This window comes from Vidua macroura, chromosome 16, assembly GCF_024509145.1.
Source record: "Vidua macroura isolate BioBank_ID:100142 chromosome 16, ASM2450914v1, whole genome shotgun sequence".
Lineage (NCBI taxonomy): Eukaryota > Metazoa > Chordata > Aves > Passeriformes > Viduidae > Vidua > Vidua macroura.
In genome coordinates, this window is record NC_071586.1 from 4613943 (window position 1) to 4636622 (window position 22680).

At 37.3% G+C, this 22680-nt stretch overlaps 1 protein-coding gene across 21 annotated transcripts in view; it reads left to right on the top strand.

The window, feature by feature from the left end:
* The window catches only part of RBFOX1 (RNA binding fox-1 homolog 1), a 1011377-nt gene that overhangs the window by 912827 nt on the left and 75870 nt on the right, over positions 1–22680 (top strand). For all 21 annotated transcript variants that reach the window (XM_053991708.1, XM_053991709.1, XM_053991720.1 and 18 more), the window contains 5 exons: positions 5204–5347; positions 7858–7911; positions 13094–13186; positions 14922–14982; positions 20841–20894. In XM_053991708.1, coding sequence (XP_053847683.1) covers positions 5204–5347; positions 7858–7911; positions 13094–13186; positions 14922–14982; positions 20841–20894 — 406 coding nt within the window. The remainder of the gene's footprint in view (positions 1–5203; positions 5348–7857; positions 7912–13093; positions 13187–14921; positions 14983–20840; positions 20895–22680) is intronic.

Sequence of the window (22680 nt, forward strand, 5' to 3'; positions counted from 1 at the left end):
CTACTTAAGAAAACAGGAAAGCTACAAGCCCATCACTTTGTCAGTTCTCTGGTAGTGGTGTATCTGGGAAACGGCATTTTCAGAAGGTCCCAAACTTGGTTTTAAATTATTCTCTTTGCTCACTTTTTAATGGAAAGGTAACTTTCCAGAATCTAGATCCTTTTAAAATGGAAAATGTGCAATATTATCTGAGGGAAGTGTGAAGATGATTTACTATGCATGATTTTTTCAGTTTGTACACATTGGGCACGGTTATATTTTTGCTCAGGACGTATATATATATTTTCTGCTGAACTTTTCTCGATTGCTTTTTTTATCGGGTTTACAAATCAAATCAAACAGGTATATTGCAGAGCTCTGATATTATTTTCTGCGCTTATAGCACAATGTATTGAATTATGCTTGCTCATGTACTGCTGCTGCTATTCTCTCCAGATTGAGAGAGAATGACTGTGGGGGCTGTAAATTCACTTGGCTTCCAGCACCACCGGTTAAATCAAGAGCCCTGTTCAGGCTGGAGAAGAGACAGAGCAAGTGTTCATTACACAAATCAATTTGGTCAAAAGTACAGCACAGTGGGTACCCAACCATTGCTCACATAATATTGTCAACTTAATCAAATAATGCCTAGAAGACATTCACAAGCTCTTTTTCTCTGAGAAATAACTTGATTGGTGCAGCAGGAAAAAACAGGTGCTGTTTTGAGCATTTATTAAAAAAATCAGTGGGTACTTTCTTTTTTGCTAAATTTAAAATTCTGAAGAGCCTTACCCTATGCTGACATGTATACATGAGATACTCAGCACCTAATTTACCATTGATCATATTTTTAAAAAATAATCTGTCCCTGTTTTTTTTTTTTTTTCCTCTTTCTTTTCTCCCTGTAAATATTTTAGAGGTCATTCCTGCTAGAATTAGGCTGTTCTTCCTCCAGACTTGGTGTGGTTTTAAAAGATATGCAACAGATTTGTGTTTGTTGGCAGATTCTAGCAGAATGATCAGGACTTGGTAAAGCTTTCTCATGTTCCAATACTATTTATTTTCACTTTGTCCAGACAGAGATAAAAGGTTTAGATCCATTTCAGGCATTCCTATGGTCTGTGTTCCATTCAGTCTTTAAAAGCCGAGATTGGGAACAGCGTTCTTGTAGTGGTGTGCAAACAGCTCTTCTGTGACTGCATTTCATTGTGTTGGAAACAGGGTTTGAGGGGGAAAGGTTTTGTGCACACCATCACGGTTTTGTAGGAAATGAAAGATATTAGTCAGTGAAAAAGAATGGAGGGAAAGTGGAGCACTTAAAATTCTGGTGCAAGGAACATTGCAGGGCTGGCTGTCTGCAGTGATGGATGGAAGGGGACACAGAAAATTGGTATTAGCCAGGAAGGAGAATGGAATGGGGTTTTTCTACCCAGGCAACGTGCACAAGGCCCTCTCTGATTTCAGGTTCACTGACCAATGTTTTATTGTGTGTGGGGCCTTTGCCACAAGTGCTGGGGGTGGGAGATGAGACTCCAGCATCCAGTCAGGAGTCAGCTGGGAAATGGGGCTGCATTAGAGGCTGCATGAAGGTTTTAGAATGTATTTTTGAGTGAAAATTGCTGCAAATTTGGATTAAAATGGCCTTAAAGGAAGAGGTGTGTGTGAGGGGAGTTAATATTTTTTTTCCAAACAAAAAAATGTTAGATTTATTTTATCTAAACAAAATATTTGGATTGGTGGTTTTCTTCACTTGTATAATTTTTGTTTCTTAAATTCTCAGGAAAAAGCTAGGAAGGGAAACCAGAAAAATTACTTCAACAATTTTACTTCAGTGTGAAGTCTTTAAGAACTTGAGTGAAGTCTTTTAAATAATAGAAGATTTCTGTTTCTAGAACTGAGTTAAGGAAACAAAAAGAAAAGTATTTTGCTAAAGGTAAAGAATTTCTTTAGAAAACAATAGATATTAAGTCTCCTGATGATGAATTTTGTTTAAAAGGATACCAAATGTTTATACTGAAATTATCTTACATGAAAAAAAAAAAAAAATCCTTTTCTAAAATGCCCTCTTTGATATGTGTTTGCTTACCTGTAAGAATGTTTCAATTCTAATTTATTTTAACACTTAAGCCTTCAGTAGCTCACTGAAGTAAAGGGAGCTCACCTCAATTTGTTTTGCTGTGAGTGAGAATTTGATCTTCTATTTCTGCATTCTGTATTTCTAACTTTCATTATAAGTTTTAAGACTATCATATATTAAGAATATTTAATATTTTACAATTGCAAATGTGTGGTGGAATAGGAGCCAGAAAGCAGCCTATTTGCATCCAAGACTGCAGGGATGGAGGAAGGATAATGCCACATCCTAACATCAATTTTTAAAGGACAATCAAACACCACTCTTCAGGTCCTCTAGCAGTGAAGGTATTCTCCTGAAATGCATTATGTATGTGTGAGGTAAATTACATTCTGGTTCCGTGAGTCCACAGAGCTCTGAAAGTTGCCTCGCTTGGATTTTTCAAAATCCAGCCTGTCCTCTGCCCCCTGTGTGTTTTACCTCAGTGGAAATTTTTGCATCATCCTCACATTCCAGTTTCAGTTGGTGGCTATCCTTGTCCAGATCTCCAGGCACAGCCGTGGACTTCTGGATGATAATGTGCTTTGTAAAGAGCCTGTAACCTTGCCAAGCCTTTTAATATGTTCTAAATGCTATGGCCCTGGTAATTCTGCCCAGGGATCTCGAGGGTCATGGACAGTTATGAATTGGTCATGACAATGACTTGCTAAAGTTTCTGATTTTCAGCCCTCGCTGCCCAGACTCTGAGACGTTCTGTGCTGAGAGTGTAAATTTGAGGCTTCTTAGAATAAAAATGATTTTAAAAAGTGGTGAAAGCAACCAAAGGCCTGGAAAATACCAGTACCTGGATTTATCCTCTTCACCCATAATTTGTAGCTCCATTTTAACACCACCCCCAGAAACCTCAGTGGATTTTGTTGACCATAATCTGTTGAGCTGCTAAGTAGGGCAGGTGCTCCCAGTGTTTTGGGATGTTTGTGGTGCACAGTTCATCCCTTCTACTCCTCATTTCTATGAATAAAATGAACAGAGATTACTCTTTTCCATTTGCATTTATACAGGACACTGATTATATAATTTCTTCCTTGGGCACCCTCTGTTCCTGAAGCTTAACAGCACCTTTAGAATTCTTTAGTTCTCTTCAGATTAATCTAATTGACCTCAAATTCTTCTGGAGTGTTGCATTTCAAGAGTTTCCAGTCTGTCATCCCCCACCTGCTCTCACATACCAAATTTCTTTCTTATTTCTCTCCTTCTATGCCTAAAGGTAGAAAATAATCTCTGTGGTGTCTCTGGGTGAAACAGCTACCTCAAAATCTAAAGTTTGAATTTTTGAGTTGATTTTAGCTAACAATAGATTAACATGAAACATTTTTTCTCTTGACAGCTATATACCATATTTTCTATCTAAATCACTAAATATTCATAAAGATAAATTATTTACTTTGTGGGCCTGTGAGTTCAGGGAGTAGCACACGAAGAGATGTGGTGGCACTGACTCAGTTTTAGGTTTATACTTGATCTGATCCCATTATTTGTTTGGATCACTTGTAAATCTTTCTTCAGTGCACACTAAAGTTTGTATTTGTGTAAGTCTCATCATGTCCTGTGAAATATCTGAGCTGCTACTGATGGACTGATGCTGCTGCAGAAACGAGGACCTTTATTTATAAAGTGTTCTTAGCACAGAAGTATAGGCAATATAGATGTTAGTACTTTTAATTTGAGAACATTTGTATTACTTAGGGAGGATATTGTTGAATTTCACTTGCCAGAATTCACTTTATATGTAGTTATTGCTGATGTAAATGATGTGTTCTGTTTGAGTTCTTTTGCTTCCTCCTCAGCAGGCTTGTTGGTACTAAAACTGTGTGGTAAGGTTTATTTTATTTAACCATTTTTATGTTGCTTAAATTTTGTCTCCTAAAAGAAATTTCATACTAGCAGGAAATGGGCAATTCTTCTTTTTGTTCTTTAAATGAAAGAAGTAGAAAGACAAACTGAATGTAACATTAGCACACAAGAGAAAGATGAATAATTAGAAAAACAATGGGGTCAGAAAGAAGAGGAAGGACAGAGTAAAGAGAGTGATGGCTGTCAGATCATCCTTGTTTTTCATTCAACTATTTTCTTTCCCCTTCTGTTCTTCCAAATCCTTCTTCCCATCCAAAGAGTATGACTATGCTGTTTGAAAATACTCATACAGAACCTTGTCTAATGACTGTGTGCTGTACATGCAGTAATTAATTAGGCACTGTAGGATATAATTAAAGAACAGAGATGAGTAATTTCTAGAACATACTGACAGACCAGCACTGGTTAATTTTACTTTTTGGAAGAGGGACATTTTGTGGTTTTTTCCTCATCTTATTGCAGATTTATAATTTGTTTGTTAGGTCATAACACATGGCAAAGTCTTCAATTAAACCAGAATTTTAAACCCAGGGAACGGTGTCCCTGTAAGAAGTACCATGACAAAACCTCATTTTGTTGAGGAAGAAAATCTGTAAAACTTTGTTTCTGGGTCTCACACTTGTGTCAGGCAACCTTCAGCACTGATTAAACTACTGTTCCCTCTCACAACTCAAGGCTTTTTCCATAATGGCCACCATTTATCTGGGCAGAATGACCCTCCAGTGCCCATCAGCACTGCTTATGAAATGGCAAAGAGGATGAGATGTGTTACCTGCCTGCTGTGGAGAATCCCAGTGGCCTCTGAAGGAAAGCACTAATCTGATTTGAAAGGGTCTGGCTCGCTCTGCCAGCAGGCAGCATTTGGACTGCAGATTCAGTTCCTTACCTTGGTAAACACAGAAGGGGTTAAAGGAGTTTCTACAATCTTACAGGGATATATATTCATTCATTATTTAAGAATAGCTAAGAAGATCTACAAATAATTATCTACACATTCTCTAGTTTATTCCAAATACATATTATCACTGGAAATGTATGCTGTTGAGACAGAAATGGATGTGATTTTCATGTATTTAAACTTCTGGTATTCCTCACTACTTTGGAGCAGTTTTAACTGATTTTAGTTTGGTGGGTTTTTTTGTTTTGTTTTTTTTTTTTGGGAATTTAAGCTCACCCCCTTGTATTAAAAATGCCAGAATTACTTACAGTATGCTTTATTTTGCTTTACCCTTTTAGCAGACAGATGATGCAGCACAGACCGATGGCCAGCAACAGACACAATCTTCTGAAAACACAGAAAACAAATCACAGCCAAAACGGCTCCACGTCTCAAATATACCATTCAGATTCCGGGATCCAGATCTTAGACAAATGTTTGGTGTAAGTGCTCATCATTTATTTCTGGGTTTTTTTTTTTACATTTGCATTGCAATAGGTATTTTGTATTATAGGCAGCTGTGAGGGCTGTATCTCTGAGGCTGTTTAAGCATTTTCAGGAAAGATTCCCCTTTAATCTATGTATAATCAAACACCTGATTGCCAGTCACAACTGGGAAAAGAAATAACACTGATTCTGCTGGATGTGATGCACTTGGGTGCTTTGTACTACATTCACAAAAAGCTATCTCTATACATATTGCTGCTGTACACATCTAGATTTATCTGCCTGCTTTTATTGATTTTGGAGAGTGTGTTGTTAAACAGTCAGTGTCTGACCTCCTGAGTAAGGGACCCTAAAGGAAGGAATTTTAGCACAAAGTTCAGACCCAGGAATCCTCACCCATCTCCACAGGTTTTGTAGGCCTGTAAAAACCTTTGAAGGTTTTTGTTAGTATTTTTCTGTAAATCTCTCAGTTTGTGCCTTCCCCCAGGCCACAGCTGCCTTCAAGCACATCCCCTGTGTTTCACACAGGCCCTGGACATGTCATCAGCAATAGGATATAACCAAGAGAGCTTAGACTGCCTTCCTACTCCCTGAGCCAAGAACTCTCAGGTTTAGTTTGAAATGCCACTAAACCTAATCTAGAAATATTGCTTGATCATCTATTAGAACCCAAATCAGGACTCTGAAGTATTTCTGTTACTCTCACTGTCTTTATTCTGCCTCACTAAACCCGAATTCTCTCCTGCATTAAAGCTGGTTATTCAGTGCAGCACCAAGGGCCTCATGGCCCTGCACTTCTTTCCCTCTTTAATGTTCAGATTTTTAAGTTGTTCTAATGTATTTGTCTGTGAGTCAAAGGATGGTGTTTCTCAGTATTTATTCCTCTGAAGGAAACAGTCCCTGGAAAAAGAATCCTGGTGTAGTACTGGGAAATGAGGGAATGTTCTGCTGGATCTGACTTGGTATACATTGCCTCCCCTGAACACAACTTCCAGTTCATCAGCAGAATAGCAGAAGGCATAATAATTAACCCTCCAGAGAAAAATATGCTAATTTATTTAAACTAAACAAACCACTTAAAATAGGTTTTATTTGAAAAAACATTAAATGAAAGGATTTTTTGGGTAGGTATTCTAGTAATTTATAAATGAATGAACGTATTTCTTTTTAATGATTCTAAGTCTTAGGTCTCAAAAGACTGACACTGGAGAATGGCTGGAGTTTCCAGCTGACTTCCAGAATGACTTAGTAACAGAAAACTTTTAGCTTCTGAAATGATAGAAAAAAGATATTTCTGTATGTGTGAGTTAAAATATTTCATATGAAATATGGCAAGTCTGCATTATGTCCATGTTAAGCACACAGTAGATGATCTTTTTACATGGACACGAATATAGCAGAGGAGAATTGTTTAAATATGAAGTCTGTGTCTGCATCGAGGCTGAAGTGGAAGTTAAAACATTGATTAAATGGTGAAAGCAAGAACATGAAATAAGCCAAAGTATACCAAGTGATGGTTGATTTCTTGATGGTCAAGTTGAAACTCTCTAATAAGCTAGAGAAGGAATACTGTCCTTTCTGGCCTGTAATTGTTTATTATAAAGATTGGAGTACTCATTTCTACAGTTCCTGGGACTCTTGTTGGATTATTCTCCATTTGCCTCTCTCTAATTTCTGCCTTTTTGTTTAAGATATTGGGTCACTGACCAATGCCAACACTGATCCATACTGCATGTTAATGACTTATGAAATAACAGGAATGAACCTCTGATGCGTAACATTGTCACCTTACAAAATGTGTCCTGACAACAAGTGTTCTAACATTTATTCCCTTCCTAAGGCAGATCCAACAGGGCCTTTTCCTCTGGGATGAGCAGCTGGGGTCAGCTTTTTTGTGTGCAAGCAATGTCTAGGGAATTGAGTGCTGTTGAAGATCAATAGGAATAACAGTCACTTCTAATATTATAATAAAAATACAATTCTGAGCAGAGAAAAAATCCCCCCAAAGTGAGTACCCATTCTAATTTTCCAAATTATGCTCCTGTAAGACAAAAATTCTTAGGAAATAATGGTTACCCATTTCAGCAGGGGTGGAAAGAAATCCTCAGTCCATGAAGCCAGCAACAAAAGTCCCACCTAATTTAATCTTATTCCTGTAATGCAGAAGTAACCAAACTCCTGCACCTGTTCTGGAAAATGCTGAAATTTGGGACTTTTACGTCACTGTGCTCACAGTTGAATGCTCTTTCCTCTCTGTCAGGGGCGTCACTGAGCTTCAAGTTCCTCTGTGGAGTGATTGTAACGAGCAGAATGATGCACGCAGTTTAGAAAGAATCTTTATCTGACTCCTTTTAGTGTTGTCTTTTTGTGTTTAACAATTTTTGGTTTTATATCATTTAACATTTGGAAAGCTTTGCACCACTTCCTGCAAGAAACCTTTGTATTGTATATGATAGAAGAGTTGAAGTTATCTAATTTTCATGTAACTTTTTCTGTTTCTTTGCAGCAATTTGGTAAAATCTTAGATGTTGAAATTATTTTTAATGAGCGAGGCTCAAAGGTAAGCAGTTTAATTCACATGTGGAATTTTTTGTCTTGTTTAAAATATATGAGTAAAAGGAAACAACTGCACTGCTATGACAAAATAATGTCTGAAATTTTATGTTAGTGAAAACATCCTGTGAGCTGTCAGTCAGTTTTCTAAGCAGCATGAAAATCAATGGACTCATATCTTTTCAAGGGGGTAATTTTAACTATTCCAAACTGTCATCTCTTACATGGGAATGTTGATTTTCGCTGTCCTTATTCTTCAAGGGTAATTATTTCATTTATTTTATGAGTCCATAGTTAAAAATATTTGTAGGCAGGCTTGTATTAGTATAGTTTGTTTTTTTTTTTTTCTTTATTGAAATGAAAGATGACAATGATACCTAATAAATATCCTCTTTAGTAATTAGCTGAGAAAATATGTGATTGTTCCAGATTAAGTGCAGATGTTTTCCTCTTTAGTTAAAGCCTTAGTACACCAACCCTTTGAAAACAATCTATTTTAGTATTTATTTTATTAAAGGAGTTCTTATTGTATTGCAAACATTTAATTTTTTTTTCCAAAATTACTTTGCCTTAAATGCATACTTCAATTTATTTAATATTTAAGAAATCAAGCAAGATAGAATGGCCAGGACTGCATCAGCTGGTGCAAAACTGTAGCCCAGTGTGTTCACCTGTGATATCAGCTGTATTATAGGGGTTTATGTCTGTCATATGCATATCTTTTTTCCTTTTCTTGCCATGTCAGACACACTAAAAAGTTTATTCACTAATGTTTCAGTCTTCCTGTAACTCATATATCATTTATTATTAGCGACGGAAAGTTATCCCTGTTCTAGACATACTGTAACCTGTCATATTTTAAGAATCATATACATCAAAAATCTATCTTAGATATATTTTAGTTCTGTTAATATTTATTTTCTGAAATTAAAGCCTTCACTATTTTTTTTAACCTAAATGGAACAGCTGAAATCTTCTGGTTTATTATTCAGACATTAAGTAGTCCCCTTGCCTGCCAGCCCAAACTCAGTTGGAACGTTCATCACTTTTTCAGTAAACAACTAAAATGGATGGAATTTGGTGGCTTAGAATCTCCTACTCTGGCCAAAATTTATTATTGCTAAATTATGGTTGTTCAGTAATATTTTCAAAAGACATGGATTGTCCAGACCTGCTGCTGCTGCATAATCCCATTAATTTCCAGAGCCTTCCCCCACTGGCCACCTTTGCTGGTTCTGCTGGCAGGGTGGAGCTGAGCACGTGTGGGAGGAGTTTAAACTTTAGTTTGGCCACTAAATCTTCCACAGGTGGGCATTTTAACCACCACACCTGCACTGGGCTGCATCAGTGTAAGGTTTTGTTAAAGTTTTGGGGGATGGCATAAGGAGGTGTTTTCAAATTGAGCTTTTTTTTTTTTCTGATGTTGGCTTTGCAGCATGAAAACAGCCCAGTGCCTTGTGCTAAAGGCAAGATCCTGGAAAGGATTTCAGAAGGAAAATGTTTTCCTGGCTGGGTTTGTAACATCCCTGCCTCAGTTACTCACTTGGTCAGGTCAGACTTGTTAATAAATGCTCCTGCACCATCAGGGTTGAAGCCCAGCTGTCTGCAGGGGAGCTGCTGAAGATGCCTGAGGCAGGGCTGGGGTGCATCTCACAGCTCAGAGCTGCTGCTTCTCACCTTGCTCAGAGTTATTTCAGCTATAGCTACGAGTATTTTCATTTTCAGAAGTACCATTAGAGTCTCTCAATTAAATAAAAAGTTAAGGAAAAATGAATATTAGGAATAAGAGGGACATCTTTTTTTCTGTTCTTTCTTTTTCTTTTTTTTTTTTTTTTTTTTTTTTTCTTTTTAATCTGATCATTTCGTGTCCATTCTGTAGGAATTAAGATGCACCAGATTAAAGTCCCATTCCTGGCAGTGCTTATCTATGTTTTCATAAAATCCCACTGAAACTGAAAGGACTACTAAGTGGTTTCAGACTGAGTACAGGTAACAAAGTTTGCAGGATCAGAATTCAAATTTGTTTCTAGCTGCAGTTTGGCATAAGAATTGATAGAATTGTTTTTGTTTCTGTTTCTTTTTCTCTCTTTTTATTCTAATAGTTAATGTTTTAAATGATTGTTGCAAAAACAACAGAAGGAATCTCATTCTCATGCCATATTAGTTAAGAAAAATGGAATTGCATATTCAAGAAGCATAACATTAGAACACCTCTGTAAAGTATAAAATCATTGTACAGAAGGGAGTCCTTCCATAAAAGAAAACCCTAAAACAATGAAAGATTCATACTACAAATTTCTGCTTGATTGAATGTATAATAATAATGAAGAAAGCTTTGCTAAAATATACAGCAACACTGATGACTTTTGAATTTTTGACCATTTTCTATCAGTTATAAATCAACACTCTAGAGAGGTCTATATATACCTTAGGAAATCTGTTTATGTTTGTATGTACTAATGTGTATCTAGTGTATATTGCATTAACACCTATTTCTTCAAATAAGGAGAACTCCAAAGTGCCTCCCAAATTAAATCCAAACCTTCTCACATACTAACTTGGCTATTATTAAATCACTCGACAGATTTAAAAAATAAAAGGCATATATTTGCATTACCAGTTAAGAGAATGCAGCTGTTAACTCAGCTGCATATTAAATTGGTGTTAAAGTGTTTCTGTAGGTATTTGAATGTGTGATGGGTGAATCTGTGTTTTGTTCTTGGGTTTCTCTGTCAGCCAGGTAAAGATTTGCATAAATAGTGAGAGCTTAAGTTAAGTAGTGTTGATTATGAGAATAAGTACAACATAAGAAATTAAAAATGACAATGAGTATTATTTTCAGCGTCTTTGAAGTTCCTGTCTTATCTTGGCTTGTGGCTCCACTTTGTATGTTTTTCGAATTTTTTTAGTATAATTAGGTTTTTATCTTTCTCTTTAGCTGTTTGAACAAAAGTTAACTGGTAGTGCTGTGAGCTAAGGAGAGTGACAGAAAATTTTGACTAAACTCCCACCAAATGATTGTAGTTCCAAGAGGGGACAATTGCTCAGGCAGGAAAATAGGAAAAAAAAAAAAAAACAACAAAGAATTGGGGGAATTTCTGCTATTGAATGGAGTTACTCTGCTTAGATCCATGGATCCAGTGATGTTTTCTGCTGTAAAGTTTTCTTAATGGCATCCTAAATTAGAAGGATTTTTTTACAGAGCTTGAGCAAGATGGGACAAAGCATTTCTGGAAGAAGTAAAAGTTTAAAGTTGAGGATGGGTCTAGGTATAAGAAAAGCCTGTACAGGGATCCAAACCATGGAGATTAGTGCTGAGGAGGGGGATTTACTTTCTCTCACCACTCCTGGTGCTTTGGGAAAAAGAGAGTTACATCCTCAGTGCCTTGTGGCAAGTGATGTCGTGGCCTTGTGCTAAAATTGTGGAGAGTGGTGTGGAGAAAATGTGTGGAATCAGGTGTTGTGAGAATGGCTTCAGCTGGAGCTGCAGCTGCTGACAGAGCACCTCGGAGCTCAGCCTTCCGGCTGGATTTAAACGGGGAAAAAAAGAGTAGCTATGCTTAAGCTGCTTTGGAGAGCCTGAAACAGAGACCACTGCTGCACATAAATGTCACTTTTTGCATTATAAATGGGAATTAATAACTGGGTTCTTTGACTAGGTGAAATAACCCAAATAACCCAGGGAATTATCCTGGGAGTTACTTCACTTTTTGTTGATCATTGACTAATTTTCTGCAGTCCATACCCATTCTTTTTCTCATGGCTTGGTGTCAGTTTTGCCTTAGTTTGATATTTAGTTTCCCCTTTGTGTAAATGAATATAGAAATGTCTTCCCTTTCTTTTTATCATTTCCCCCCCCTTTTTTTTTTAATCCAGTCACTTTTTTTTAGTAGGTAGCACTGCAGAGAGTGTTCCTAGTGGGTGAACACTGGCAAAACTCAGCAAAGGCAGATGAGGAGCTGTGGTGGGTGGCTGATTGCTCAGGAGCAGAACAGAGTTCAGGCTGAAGCAGAAATAAAAAACCATGGTTTTAGTAGCACTTAAACTATGTAAGCACTGCCTTTGTGCATAGCACCACGTGCAACTTGCCAATGGTTCTGGCTGTGAAAGCTCAGGGATGTAGAGGAGCGTTTGTTTGGATAATTTTGGGAGGCATGCAAAGGCATTGTAGTGCTAATGCAAGAATTACTTCAAAGGGTTGGTGTATGTTTCTAAAATGTTCTTCACTGTCAGATTTTTCCAAAATATTTGCCATTTTAAACAGTGTTTAATTTCACTTAGGGCATAATAGGCATTTTCGTAGGATTTGAAATGTTTATTTTAGCCTGTTATTATAAAGGAGGGGATTTGTCATAAGCAGAATTTCAGATATGTCCCACTAACATGGGATTCTGGAGTTTTACCAGTTGCATGTTCTATATGTGGAAAATAATATGCAGAACAAGTAAATAAAGCAGTTAAACTTATTCAAAACGTTTGCATTTTTCTTCTTTTATCAGAGTTTCTTTTTCTATTCACATCATGTGATTTTCTTTGATCTGTTAATACAAGAAAGTTTATACTTTGTTCTGAAAGTACTTTTGTTTTGTTGGTGGTTTTCTTTTTTTTTTTTCCTTTTTTCCTTTTATAAAAAAATAAGTAAAGGCTGTAAAGTTTGACAAAAGTTTAAGTTACCCTAGTGTTGCATGGGAACAGTGTTTCTTATGATCACAACAGCATGACTAAGTAGGCAATGTTTAGAGTATATTGACATTCAGTGTTGAATTTTGTGCACATGTTTTTTATTTCGTTGAGATATCTGCATGTCATTAAAATGTGGTTCATTTTCTTTTCTCATTAGTTCATTTTTTTCTATGTGAAGACACTGTAATTTATTTTAATTTCATTTTCTTATTGTTAGATTTATTTTCCTCTGTAGTGACATGTAGAAAGGTATTTTTGGTATCATTCTTTGACTTTCTCAGAGGGTATTATCTAACTGATGACAGGAAAAAAAAATTGTTCACATTTGTTGCTTATTTATTGCACATCTCAATACAATTATAATTTTTCTAATTTGCATGTTACAGAAATGAAGCGAGGACAAGAAAATATTAAATTAAAGAGAGAGAACATAAGCAAAACAAGTGGTCATTGACTGAAATAATAATGTGCATGTTGTTTTCCCCCCTTCTCCCTCCTGCATGCAGGGATTTGGTTTCGTAACTTTCGAAAATAGTGCTGATGCGGACAGGGCGAGGGAGAAATTACACGGCACCGTGGTAGAGGGCCGTAAAATCGAGGTGCATGTTCAAAATATTTTCCTTTTCATCTTTTTTATAAATGTCTGCTTCACTCTCATTTGTTGTTTCAGATGCATCATTGGTGTCTTCTGTGTGCTCCCCTTTCCCCTTCCCATTGTTTATATATATATTTATATATAAAGAGAGAGAATCTGGCCTTACTTGGGTTTTTTATTATTATTTCTTTTGTAATTATTATTATTATTATTATCATTATTGCTGAAAGGTGGATGACAGATTTGAAAGCAAAAAAAAAAGAAAGCTTTAATATTTTGAAGTTATTATTTTGGATGTTTTGTAAATCAATGGGTGCAGTAGATTCCAAAAACCATCCAACAAAAAATAATTATAAAAATTGAGAACAACAACAAAAAAAAAGTGTGACAGACAAAACAAAAACAAACAAAAGGTTGTTTTTTTTTTTTCTTTTTGTTTTCTTTTTTTTTTTCCTTTTTTTTTTTGTTTTTTTTTTTTATTTTTGTTGCTGCAGGGTTGATGTGGGATCCACAGTGGCTTTCAAAAAATTCAGATTGGGAAAGAAGCATCCAAAAGATGCACCAGAAACAAAGCCAGACTAGAGACGGAGCAATTGTCACATTTAGTTTTCAGGAAGCCGGGTGGCCTGAGCCATCCCCATCTCCCAAAACCTCCAGCCATGTTTGCCATGCCACTGGATCCCCTTCAACACTGCCTCAGTCGTATTTGTTAGAATTAAAAAAAAAAAAAAAAAAAAGAAAAAAAAAAAAAAAGAAAGAAAGAATTACCAATTGAAAATGCTGTCGTCTTTTGAGTAAGATGTTGCATATTTTGCCTTTTCATTTTCCCCCTCGACGGTAGCGCTTAGGGCCCTCACCAAACTCTCAGTAACCATGGTAACTGTATACATACCCATGCTGGCGATGGTGCTGAATGGTAAGTGGAGAAGTCCATCTGCCGTTTCACGTATTTAGCGCTGATATACCACGTGGATTTTTTTGACTTGTTGTATTAAGTTTTCTTGATGCTACATTTTTTTCTATATATTGGTACGCCTGTAATTGAGTGTACGTTTTAAGCAAGCCTGGGAGGCACTGATTGGATTGAGGATATGACTTCGTGCACATCTTACTCAGATTGTTAACTCCATATTGTGTTAAATAATGCACCCTCTTTTTATCCTTTTGTTAGCTGTGATTTTAAAGCTTGAATGATTTTGTTAATTCTTGCAATGAAAAAGGCTCTTGTTCCAAGTGTTGAATGCTAGATGTTGCTTTTCCAATGGTACTTCTCTTCTAAAGGGTTATGTTGCACACTGCTAAAATTCGTTTGTCCCTTTTTTGACATTTTCTTTGTTTCCTTGTACCTTGTCTCTTTCCTTTCTACTCCACTGCATGTTCCTTCATATAATCTTTTTTTTTTTTACTTCTGTTTTGAGTATTTATTGTATCAGTGTTATCATGGAATACAAGCATGCTCTTAAGTCTTAAATTATGCAGTACCTTTTAATTTGCTTTTAATGTCTTTTTATTAAAGTTTAAATGATATGATGTTGCTTTATTGAAATGATTTGTAAGTTAAAATGGTTATGAAAGTAAATGTAATTATAAATAGTATGATTTTGTTATGCACCTGTTGCCTTCTATAAATTAAATTGCATTTTATTTTCACATGACTAATAGCAGTAATAATGCATGCATTTAATAGTGACACGGGCCCTCCCTGTAACCCTTTCTAATGCCCTGTTCTATGTGCTTAGGTAAATAATGCCACAGCACGTGTAATGACAAATAAAAAGACCGTCAACCCTTACACGAATGGTAAGTGCATGAGCCCCCTGCTCTGGGTGACTGTCCCTGCATGCCACACCCCAGACCTGCTCAACAGGGCACTCACTGCTCCTGGGGTGTCCCACTCTGCATCTCCTGCCTTCCTGGGGCTCAGAGTCCCAGGACACAATGGGGTTGGGCACGAATGCCACCTCTGCAGAGCTCGGCTGATTCCCAGCCAGGTGGGCAGAGCACGAATCCTCCTGACTGGAATCCCAGTGTTGGACCCCGAATCCCCCTGACTGGAATCCCAGTGTTGGACCCCGAATCCCCCTGACTGGAATCCCAGTGTTGGACCCCAAACCCCCCTGACTGGAATCCCAGTGTTGGATCCCAGATCCCCCTGACTGGAATCCCAGTGCTGGACCCTAAATCCCCCCTGACTGGAATCCCAGTGTTGGATCCCAAATCCCCCTGACTGGAATCCCAGTGCTGGATCCCAAATCCCCCTGACTGGAATCCCAGTGCTGGATCCCAAATCCCCCTGACTGGAATCCCAGTGCTGGATCCCAAATCCCCCTGACTGGAATCCCAGTGTTGGACCCCAGTGGCTTTTGTGGAGGACATGGACCTGGTGTGAGAGTGATGTTCTCTGCTTTGTGCAGTGTTAATGTAGTGATGAGTGAGCTGATGGGAGGATTCAGCTTGATTTAGGGGATGGAGGGAAGGAGACCAGCAAGAATGTTTTTCCTGTAGAACCTTTTAGTACCAGGACACACAGGTCAAAGATCATTTTCCATGTCTTCCTTCCACAATTTCTTAGGAGAAGGGAGACTGGTCCTAGGTGCTGCTTACAGCTTTTTTCTTTTCACATGGAGAAATCAGAATTCCAAGCTATCTAAAAATGAAATCAATTCTAATACTGACTTAAGTTGGTGCAATGCTGTACATTAATGATAGAAAAAGAATCCATAGTTATTTGAGGCATTTGGAACCAATACATTTTTTTAACATTTCCTTTGGAATTGTTGGATCACGTGCTTGAGTGTGTCATTGCTGGTTCAGAAAATGCAAATTCAAGCAAGTTTCTAACTCAGTCATGTCAAACAATAGCAAGTTTATTGCAATTATGCCCTTAGTTCAGCTAGACTCTATAGTTGTTGATATTTGCTTTTCAGTTTAATTCAGTTTTTCCCATCCAGTAGAAAGCAGATGAAATGTGCGCATAAAGGTTTCCTGAGGTAGATTAGACTCTTTTCCATTTTGAAATATAACGGAACATATTTTCTGTATTTGAGGTCTCATTAGGGAGGTTTTACTAAAATCCAGGGCACACAGTGGCTTTATTTTTTTAATAAAGCTCATCATTTTCTTGTAACACAGTAAAAATAAAACACAGGGATGGTTTTCATGTGATGTGATAATTGATGTAGTTAAAAAATGATCTGGAGAAGAAGGGGCTGAAATGCCTCATGCTTTCTTAAAAGCTGTTTTCTTCCTCATTTTGTATGTAGATGTGAAGCTTGACAAATTACGCAGATGGGAAATTCTCCTTGTTTTTTACTGGTTTTAAAGCATCCCAGTGAATCTAGAGAGAGACACAAGGCTTGACTGGATCACATAAAGAGATTTTGTTGTAATACAGAGCTAAATTAACCATGTGCATATGAGCCTATGAACTCTGCCTGCTATACTGCAATGATAAAAGTAGTTTTTCTGTAAATGATGATGCATATTTTGTATTCATATTATCCTAAGGCTACAAAACTGTTCATGAGCAAATAACATGTTACATATCAGCACAACCAGTGCTGAAGGAAGGGAATGCTGGCAAAAAGAGATGGGAGATTTTTAGCCATGTGGTTTTAGAGGAGGTTCATATCTATGCCCTGCACTGCAGGGTTACTTAGGTCACACATTCTCATTCATTAATATCCAAGACCAGGATGAGCAAAATCTGCTGTTAAGTGTTTTGTTTGTCATTTTCCATCCTGTTCCATCCAATCTAGATCCCACCAAAAGTATGAAATACTGTTCTGTGCATAAATAAATAGCATTTATTTATTGTGAACCCAGACATCCAAGATGCCACATGCAGAGTATTCATATGCACACCTTTTGCCAGGTGAAGTAAACCACCAAGTAAACCTCTGCTTGCAATTCATAGCTTTTGATTGTTTTCATCTTTTTTACCTTTTTTTTTTTTTTAAATGTTTGAAGTCCCCTAAAGTAAACAAACAAGGACAATCACGTCCCTCTTGCGTAATCATCCCAAGCACCAAGGAATGAAGTGCAGACGTGTAAAGGGCTTCATTATATTCATCAGTGTTTATACTATCAGTCATCCTGGCGTGGTACGACTCCAGTTCTTTATCATTTTGTCAGGAATTAACCACTGCTAGGGCTGATTATTTATTGAAGATTATTGTTGTCTAAAGTAAAGGGCTCATCTTTTAAATAAACTATAAGCCAGTTTTTCCGCCGGCACATTAGAATTTGCAAGACTCATCTGATGCAGGTAGCCAGAAACATTTTGTTTGCACATGCCTTTTTGTTTGCTTCAGAACCACTTACTTTTTATGCCTCTCTTTATCTTTCAAAGTGTGTGTTGTGACTGGCATGTTGTTGGCAGGTATTCAAAAGGTAGTTGGGGCACATGTTGTATTCTATCAAAACGTCAGGAACTGATATTTATTTTAATTTAAAAACAAGATACACTCTGTTTTGTGTTTCATTCCTGAATACAGCTGGTTGTTTGATAACAGGGCTCATGTTGTTAATAGGATTGCAGAAGTCAGTAGATTTCAAGGCACAAAAACCTGATTTTTTTTAATATATACGGCTTTGTTCAAATAAGTGGTGTGCTTTTGTATCCTAAATGGTCTTTGAAATAAGTATGCTTTCCAGTGAATGTTGACTCCTCAAATGAGCAGTTGCTGGGAGAGCTTTTTCTGTGGGTTTGTTACCAGCCAGGATGATTTTGATGGCTCACCTCGTGCTTTGGAGATACAACTGCTTTCTCTTTGCAAATAAATTAAATGTCAGGAGTGCTACATGTTAGCAAAAATATTTGAGACATTTTTAGATGTTCCAGCCTATCCTGTTCACAGCTGTACTTTCTTCTGATGCCATATTGCCATTCAGGATGCTCGTCCAAAAGTTGTAGGGCACAGAGAATTATGGGCAGGTACATTCAGAGAACTGCAGCAACAAAGGAGGAACAAGGAGCAGAGATCTGTAAAAGGACAAATATATTTTAAAGTTTATATTGGTGGTGCTTTGGATTTGAGCCTTCTTTTGCTCTAAATTTAGATTCAAAATCACATCTAGTGCCTGTTAGCACAGTTAAATCCCCTCCCACTCCCTGTCCCCCTCCCTGGGTAGCAAACAGGAGGGAAGGAAATGGAATCACAGGGTTCTTTCCTACCCAAGCCTTTCTCTGGCCATGGTGGCCTCTTCAGTCTATGAAGCAAAAATATTCCTCTCTGTGTTGCTGGGCCCCATTTCTACCACAGCTTGTTACCCCAGGATCATTTCCTTCCCTTCAGCACACTGGACATGTGCTTCTCTGGATGGCTGGGAAGCTGGGTCAGGCAGAGGGTTTTTTTCTTTGCTTGGCTGGTTTTTAGGTTTCAAGCTTTTACAGTTTCAACTCAAGAAGGAGATTAATATTGTGACAGTAAGAAAAATGCACAAAATTACACCCACAGCCGAGAATTTGCCTCCTCCAGCTGCTGCAGAAGGGTTACTTGGCAGCTGCTCGCTCGGATACATCAACTCCCATCACACTTGATTAACCCACACAGCTATGGGCCAGCACATTGTTGGCTGACAAGATAAAGTTAAGTTTAATTACTGTTATTTTCACGATGAATGAAGTATTTCCTCCATAGGCTTCAAAAAGTTAGATGAGACAGCCGTCACTGGGAGAGTGGTGAGGAGCTGAAATATGAGACTGCCTTTCAGCTGTGAAGAACAATCTGTGTCTTCCAAGATGATTTTTTTCTTTCTCTCAGACAAATTGTGGCACTGTTAGTGTAACTTAGAAGCTGAGAGATGTCTGTCAGCTGCTTTGACAGCAAAAGCTGACAGATCTAAAGTTCTGTCCAATCTTTCATTTTGCATGGTGTTGATCAGTGGTCTTCTGAGGAAGTATTGAATTTGAAATATTGGATATTCCCTAACATATATAAAGTTAGATTTTTACCCAGTCTCAAGATTTGAATGATTTTCTATCACAGAAAATTTGGCTAAGAGATTTGTTATGCTCTGACATTCCTAAATATAATCCTGTGGAATGTAAAATTGAAAGATCAGGTAGAACCCCTGTGGTATTTTCAGGAGGAAAAACCTTTTAGCCCTTCTTGGCTGGGCATTTTCCAGCTTCCCTAACTGTCTTTTGGGTACATAGAGCAACTGCAGTCACTTCTGCAGAAAAGGTGTCATGCAAAACTGCTTACTCTGAACTTACTCATGAGTTCCTTTCAAAACCACCCTCCCTTCTCTTACTGAACAGTTAATTACTGGGAAATAATTACTGTGCATGAGATGGCGATAGCTTGAAAGGGTGGGAATAGTTTGTTTGTTATTGAGATTTTGGCACTGCACTTTTTTCAGTCTTATAATGCCTTGATGTTTTATGATTTTCCACTGTGCTTTTGCATTACACGATATGGCCAAGGCAGAAATAAACCTAGCGTGCATTTAAATTCTTCTAATCGTGGCTTTTGTGATTTTGAAAAGCTTTGTTGTCAGTGTCTGGATTTGTGTTTTGATTCCAGAAGCAGTTATAAGTTCTATTTTAAGTACCTTAGCTCTGGAGTTTACAACGTGCTTCTGCTCGGGGTTTTTTCCTTTATTCCCATTTACAAAAAGCGCTTCCCACTCCTGTGATTTGAGTGTGCTTTAGGAAAACCCCTAATTTTTCAGTTGCAGTAGTTCAAAATAATTGTTCACTGAAGGAAAAAGAGAATGTGGCTGGGGGGATGTTCTGTGGAGTTTGCAGTTAGCTGGGAGAGGATCTACCTGTGGCTGAGCAACCCACAGTAATTGGCACTGCACCGCAGCTGAGAACACTAACGAGTTTGCAGCACTTTCTTTTGCTCTTCTCTTGCCCCTTCCCCTCCAGTCCCTCCAGCCTGGTTCTCTTTAACATCTCCCATGCTTTGCACACCCCTGGGTCTGCAGGCTGCCTGGGGATGCTGCATCAGGTGTAAAGTGTAAGCAGTAATTTGGAGTTTGGCCAGAACACAGAGCAGTTTGGTGAGTTCTGTGCTACGGTTCTGGGGCAGTGTTGGGAGGACAGTGATTGTTTAAGAGGAAAGCAGTGCCTGATTTGTACCCCTTGAGACCTGGCATTTGACTGGACCCCACGGAGCATCTCCTTCCTGTCACAACACACATTGCCATGCTGTGGCTGTGCTTTCCTTTTGCCAGGGTAGGATCAAAATGCTCCAATTATTTGGTTGGCCCGTAACCCTCACTAGCAGAGGCTTACCAGAAATGTTTGTGTCCAGAGAATGAACTGTCCTGGCTTCTCTGGCTAGCAACCCGAGAGCCAAAACAATGGCTAAGAATCATCTGCCCTGTACTAGAGGCTATGGGGATACCTGAAATAGTGCTGGCTTCATTCCAGAGCTTGAGGGAGTAAATCCATTTCAGCCAAGGCAAGGCCATTTACTCCCGTGCCACATGTCTGGAGAATGCCTTGTTTCATGACTTATTTTCATACCTCAGACTCTGATATTAAAGATTAATAATCAAAGATAACTATGAAACTTGAATTACAATGACCTTTATTGATGTAATTTTGTCTGTATTTTCTATACAACAGTAGTTATAGTAATAATAGTAGTTGTTATTATTATCACTAATTGCAATATTAACTGTTATGTTTTTATTTGCTGCAGGCTGGAAATTAAATCCAGTTGTTGGTGCAGTTTATAGTCCAGAGTTCTATGCAGGTAAGGATTGCTTTATGATTGTCCCACTGGCCTTATTTCATTTTAGTATTCTTTAAAACATGCAAAAGTATAGAATCTGTGTTTGGTGTGAGGTTTACATTCTTTGTGTGATTCACATTATTTACAAGTCATTTACACATTTGTGATTCAAGATTTTACCTTACCTGGGCATAATAAACTTTATATACAAAATATATGATTGCCTTTTCATTGGAAAATAGCTAGTATAACATGAAATGTACAGCAATATCCTAGTCTTACATGAGATTTTATTTTATTTTATTTCATATTTTAGTGCAGTCACTTTCTTCCAGGAATTCTTTAAGGAACAACAGCAAAAAAAATCTTATCTATAAATACATATATATAGAGTACATACATGTATGCAGACATACATAGGTATAGAGTATATGCAATCATAATTTTTTCCTGAGCATTTTTCTTTACATTTTATATTTAGTTTTTCAGTTTGATGTTTTTGTATTTTAAATCTATATTTTCACCTGACTGAGACCATATTCTGATTCTGGTTGCAACTTGGAATTAGAGATTCAGTTTTTGTCTGCTGGAAGTCAGTCATGGCTAGCAGGAGTTTCTAAATATGCTTTAGAAACAGAATTGAGAATAAACTTACTTGTAGTCTGAAATTTATTCCAGAGGAATTTGAATGCTGCCCACAAACAGCCATCAGGAGAGCATTTTTCATGGATGGTAGTTCAGCATGGGAAGAGGTTGTTGTGTCTGCAGAAGCTGGGGAATCTCCACTCATGGAGATACTTGAGTCTCCAGTTGACAAAGCTGAAAAACTTCTGTTAATTAGAGGGACTTCAAGAGATGAAAATTGTTGAAAATGATGTTATTACAAACATATAATTGAGGTTAAAAAACAGCTTCTACTGGATAGATAAAAATCTTCCAATTAGGGTAAAAGTGGCACAGTATAATAAAAACAACTAACTTGGCATTCATGGAATTGCAGTATTTGGTGCAGGCAGAATTTATTTCCTTGCTGATGTATGTCTGTGTTGAAAACAGGAATTTAACATTGATCTCGTTTGAGTACTTAGTGAACCAGCCCTGAACCTGCATAAATTAGAAAGTCAGAGTTATTAGTCATTTTATATAAATGACTTTGTGTTAATGACAAATATAATAATATTCCCATAGTACAGTAATCAATTTTCTAATACGTATGCAGAATTAACAATCTGACTTATAATTGTCTCATGAAGTAGGGCATGAAGAGTTCACATAGTTTGTAAATTAAAATCAATATTTTCAATCTCTCCTGAAGGTAATTTTCCTAATTTACTGGACTTTTCCCTAACATTTATTTTGTCTTTTAATTATAAAATGGCAGGTTATTGATTTTTTTGTATAACCTCCTGAAGTCCCAAGTGCATTTTTATTGCCAACACTAGGGAGGTATTTGCCCTTCTTAATGAGAATCTTTAATTACCATTAGAAGAGTATTAATTTAATTTTATGAATTATGACACGAACTCCACCACACCTTTGCAGAAAGTTCCATCAAGATACTTCATTTATTTCAGATTTTTTTTCTCTTTATACAAGCACACAGGTTTGTGTTTGGGTTTTGTTGTGTTTTTCAATGCATGTCAAATGCATTTGATTTATATTGACTAAAATGATATCTCTTCCATTTAAGCATATAAACTTTCTTTTAAACAATTTAATTAAAATTGTGCAGATCTTCTAAAGTTGTTAGGAAATTAAACAGTAAAACAACACTGCAATTCTTGGATTTCAGAATAGAGCACTTTGA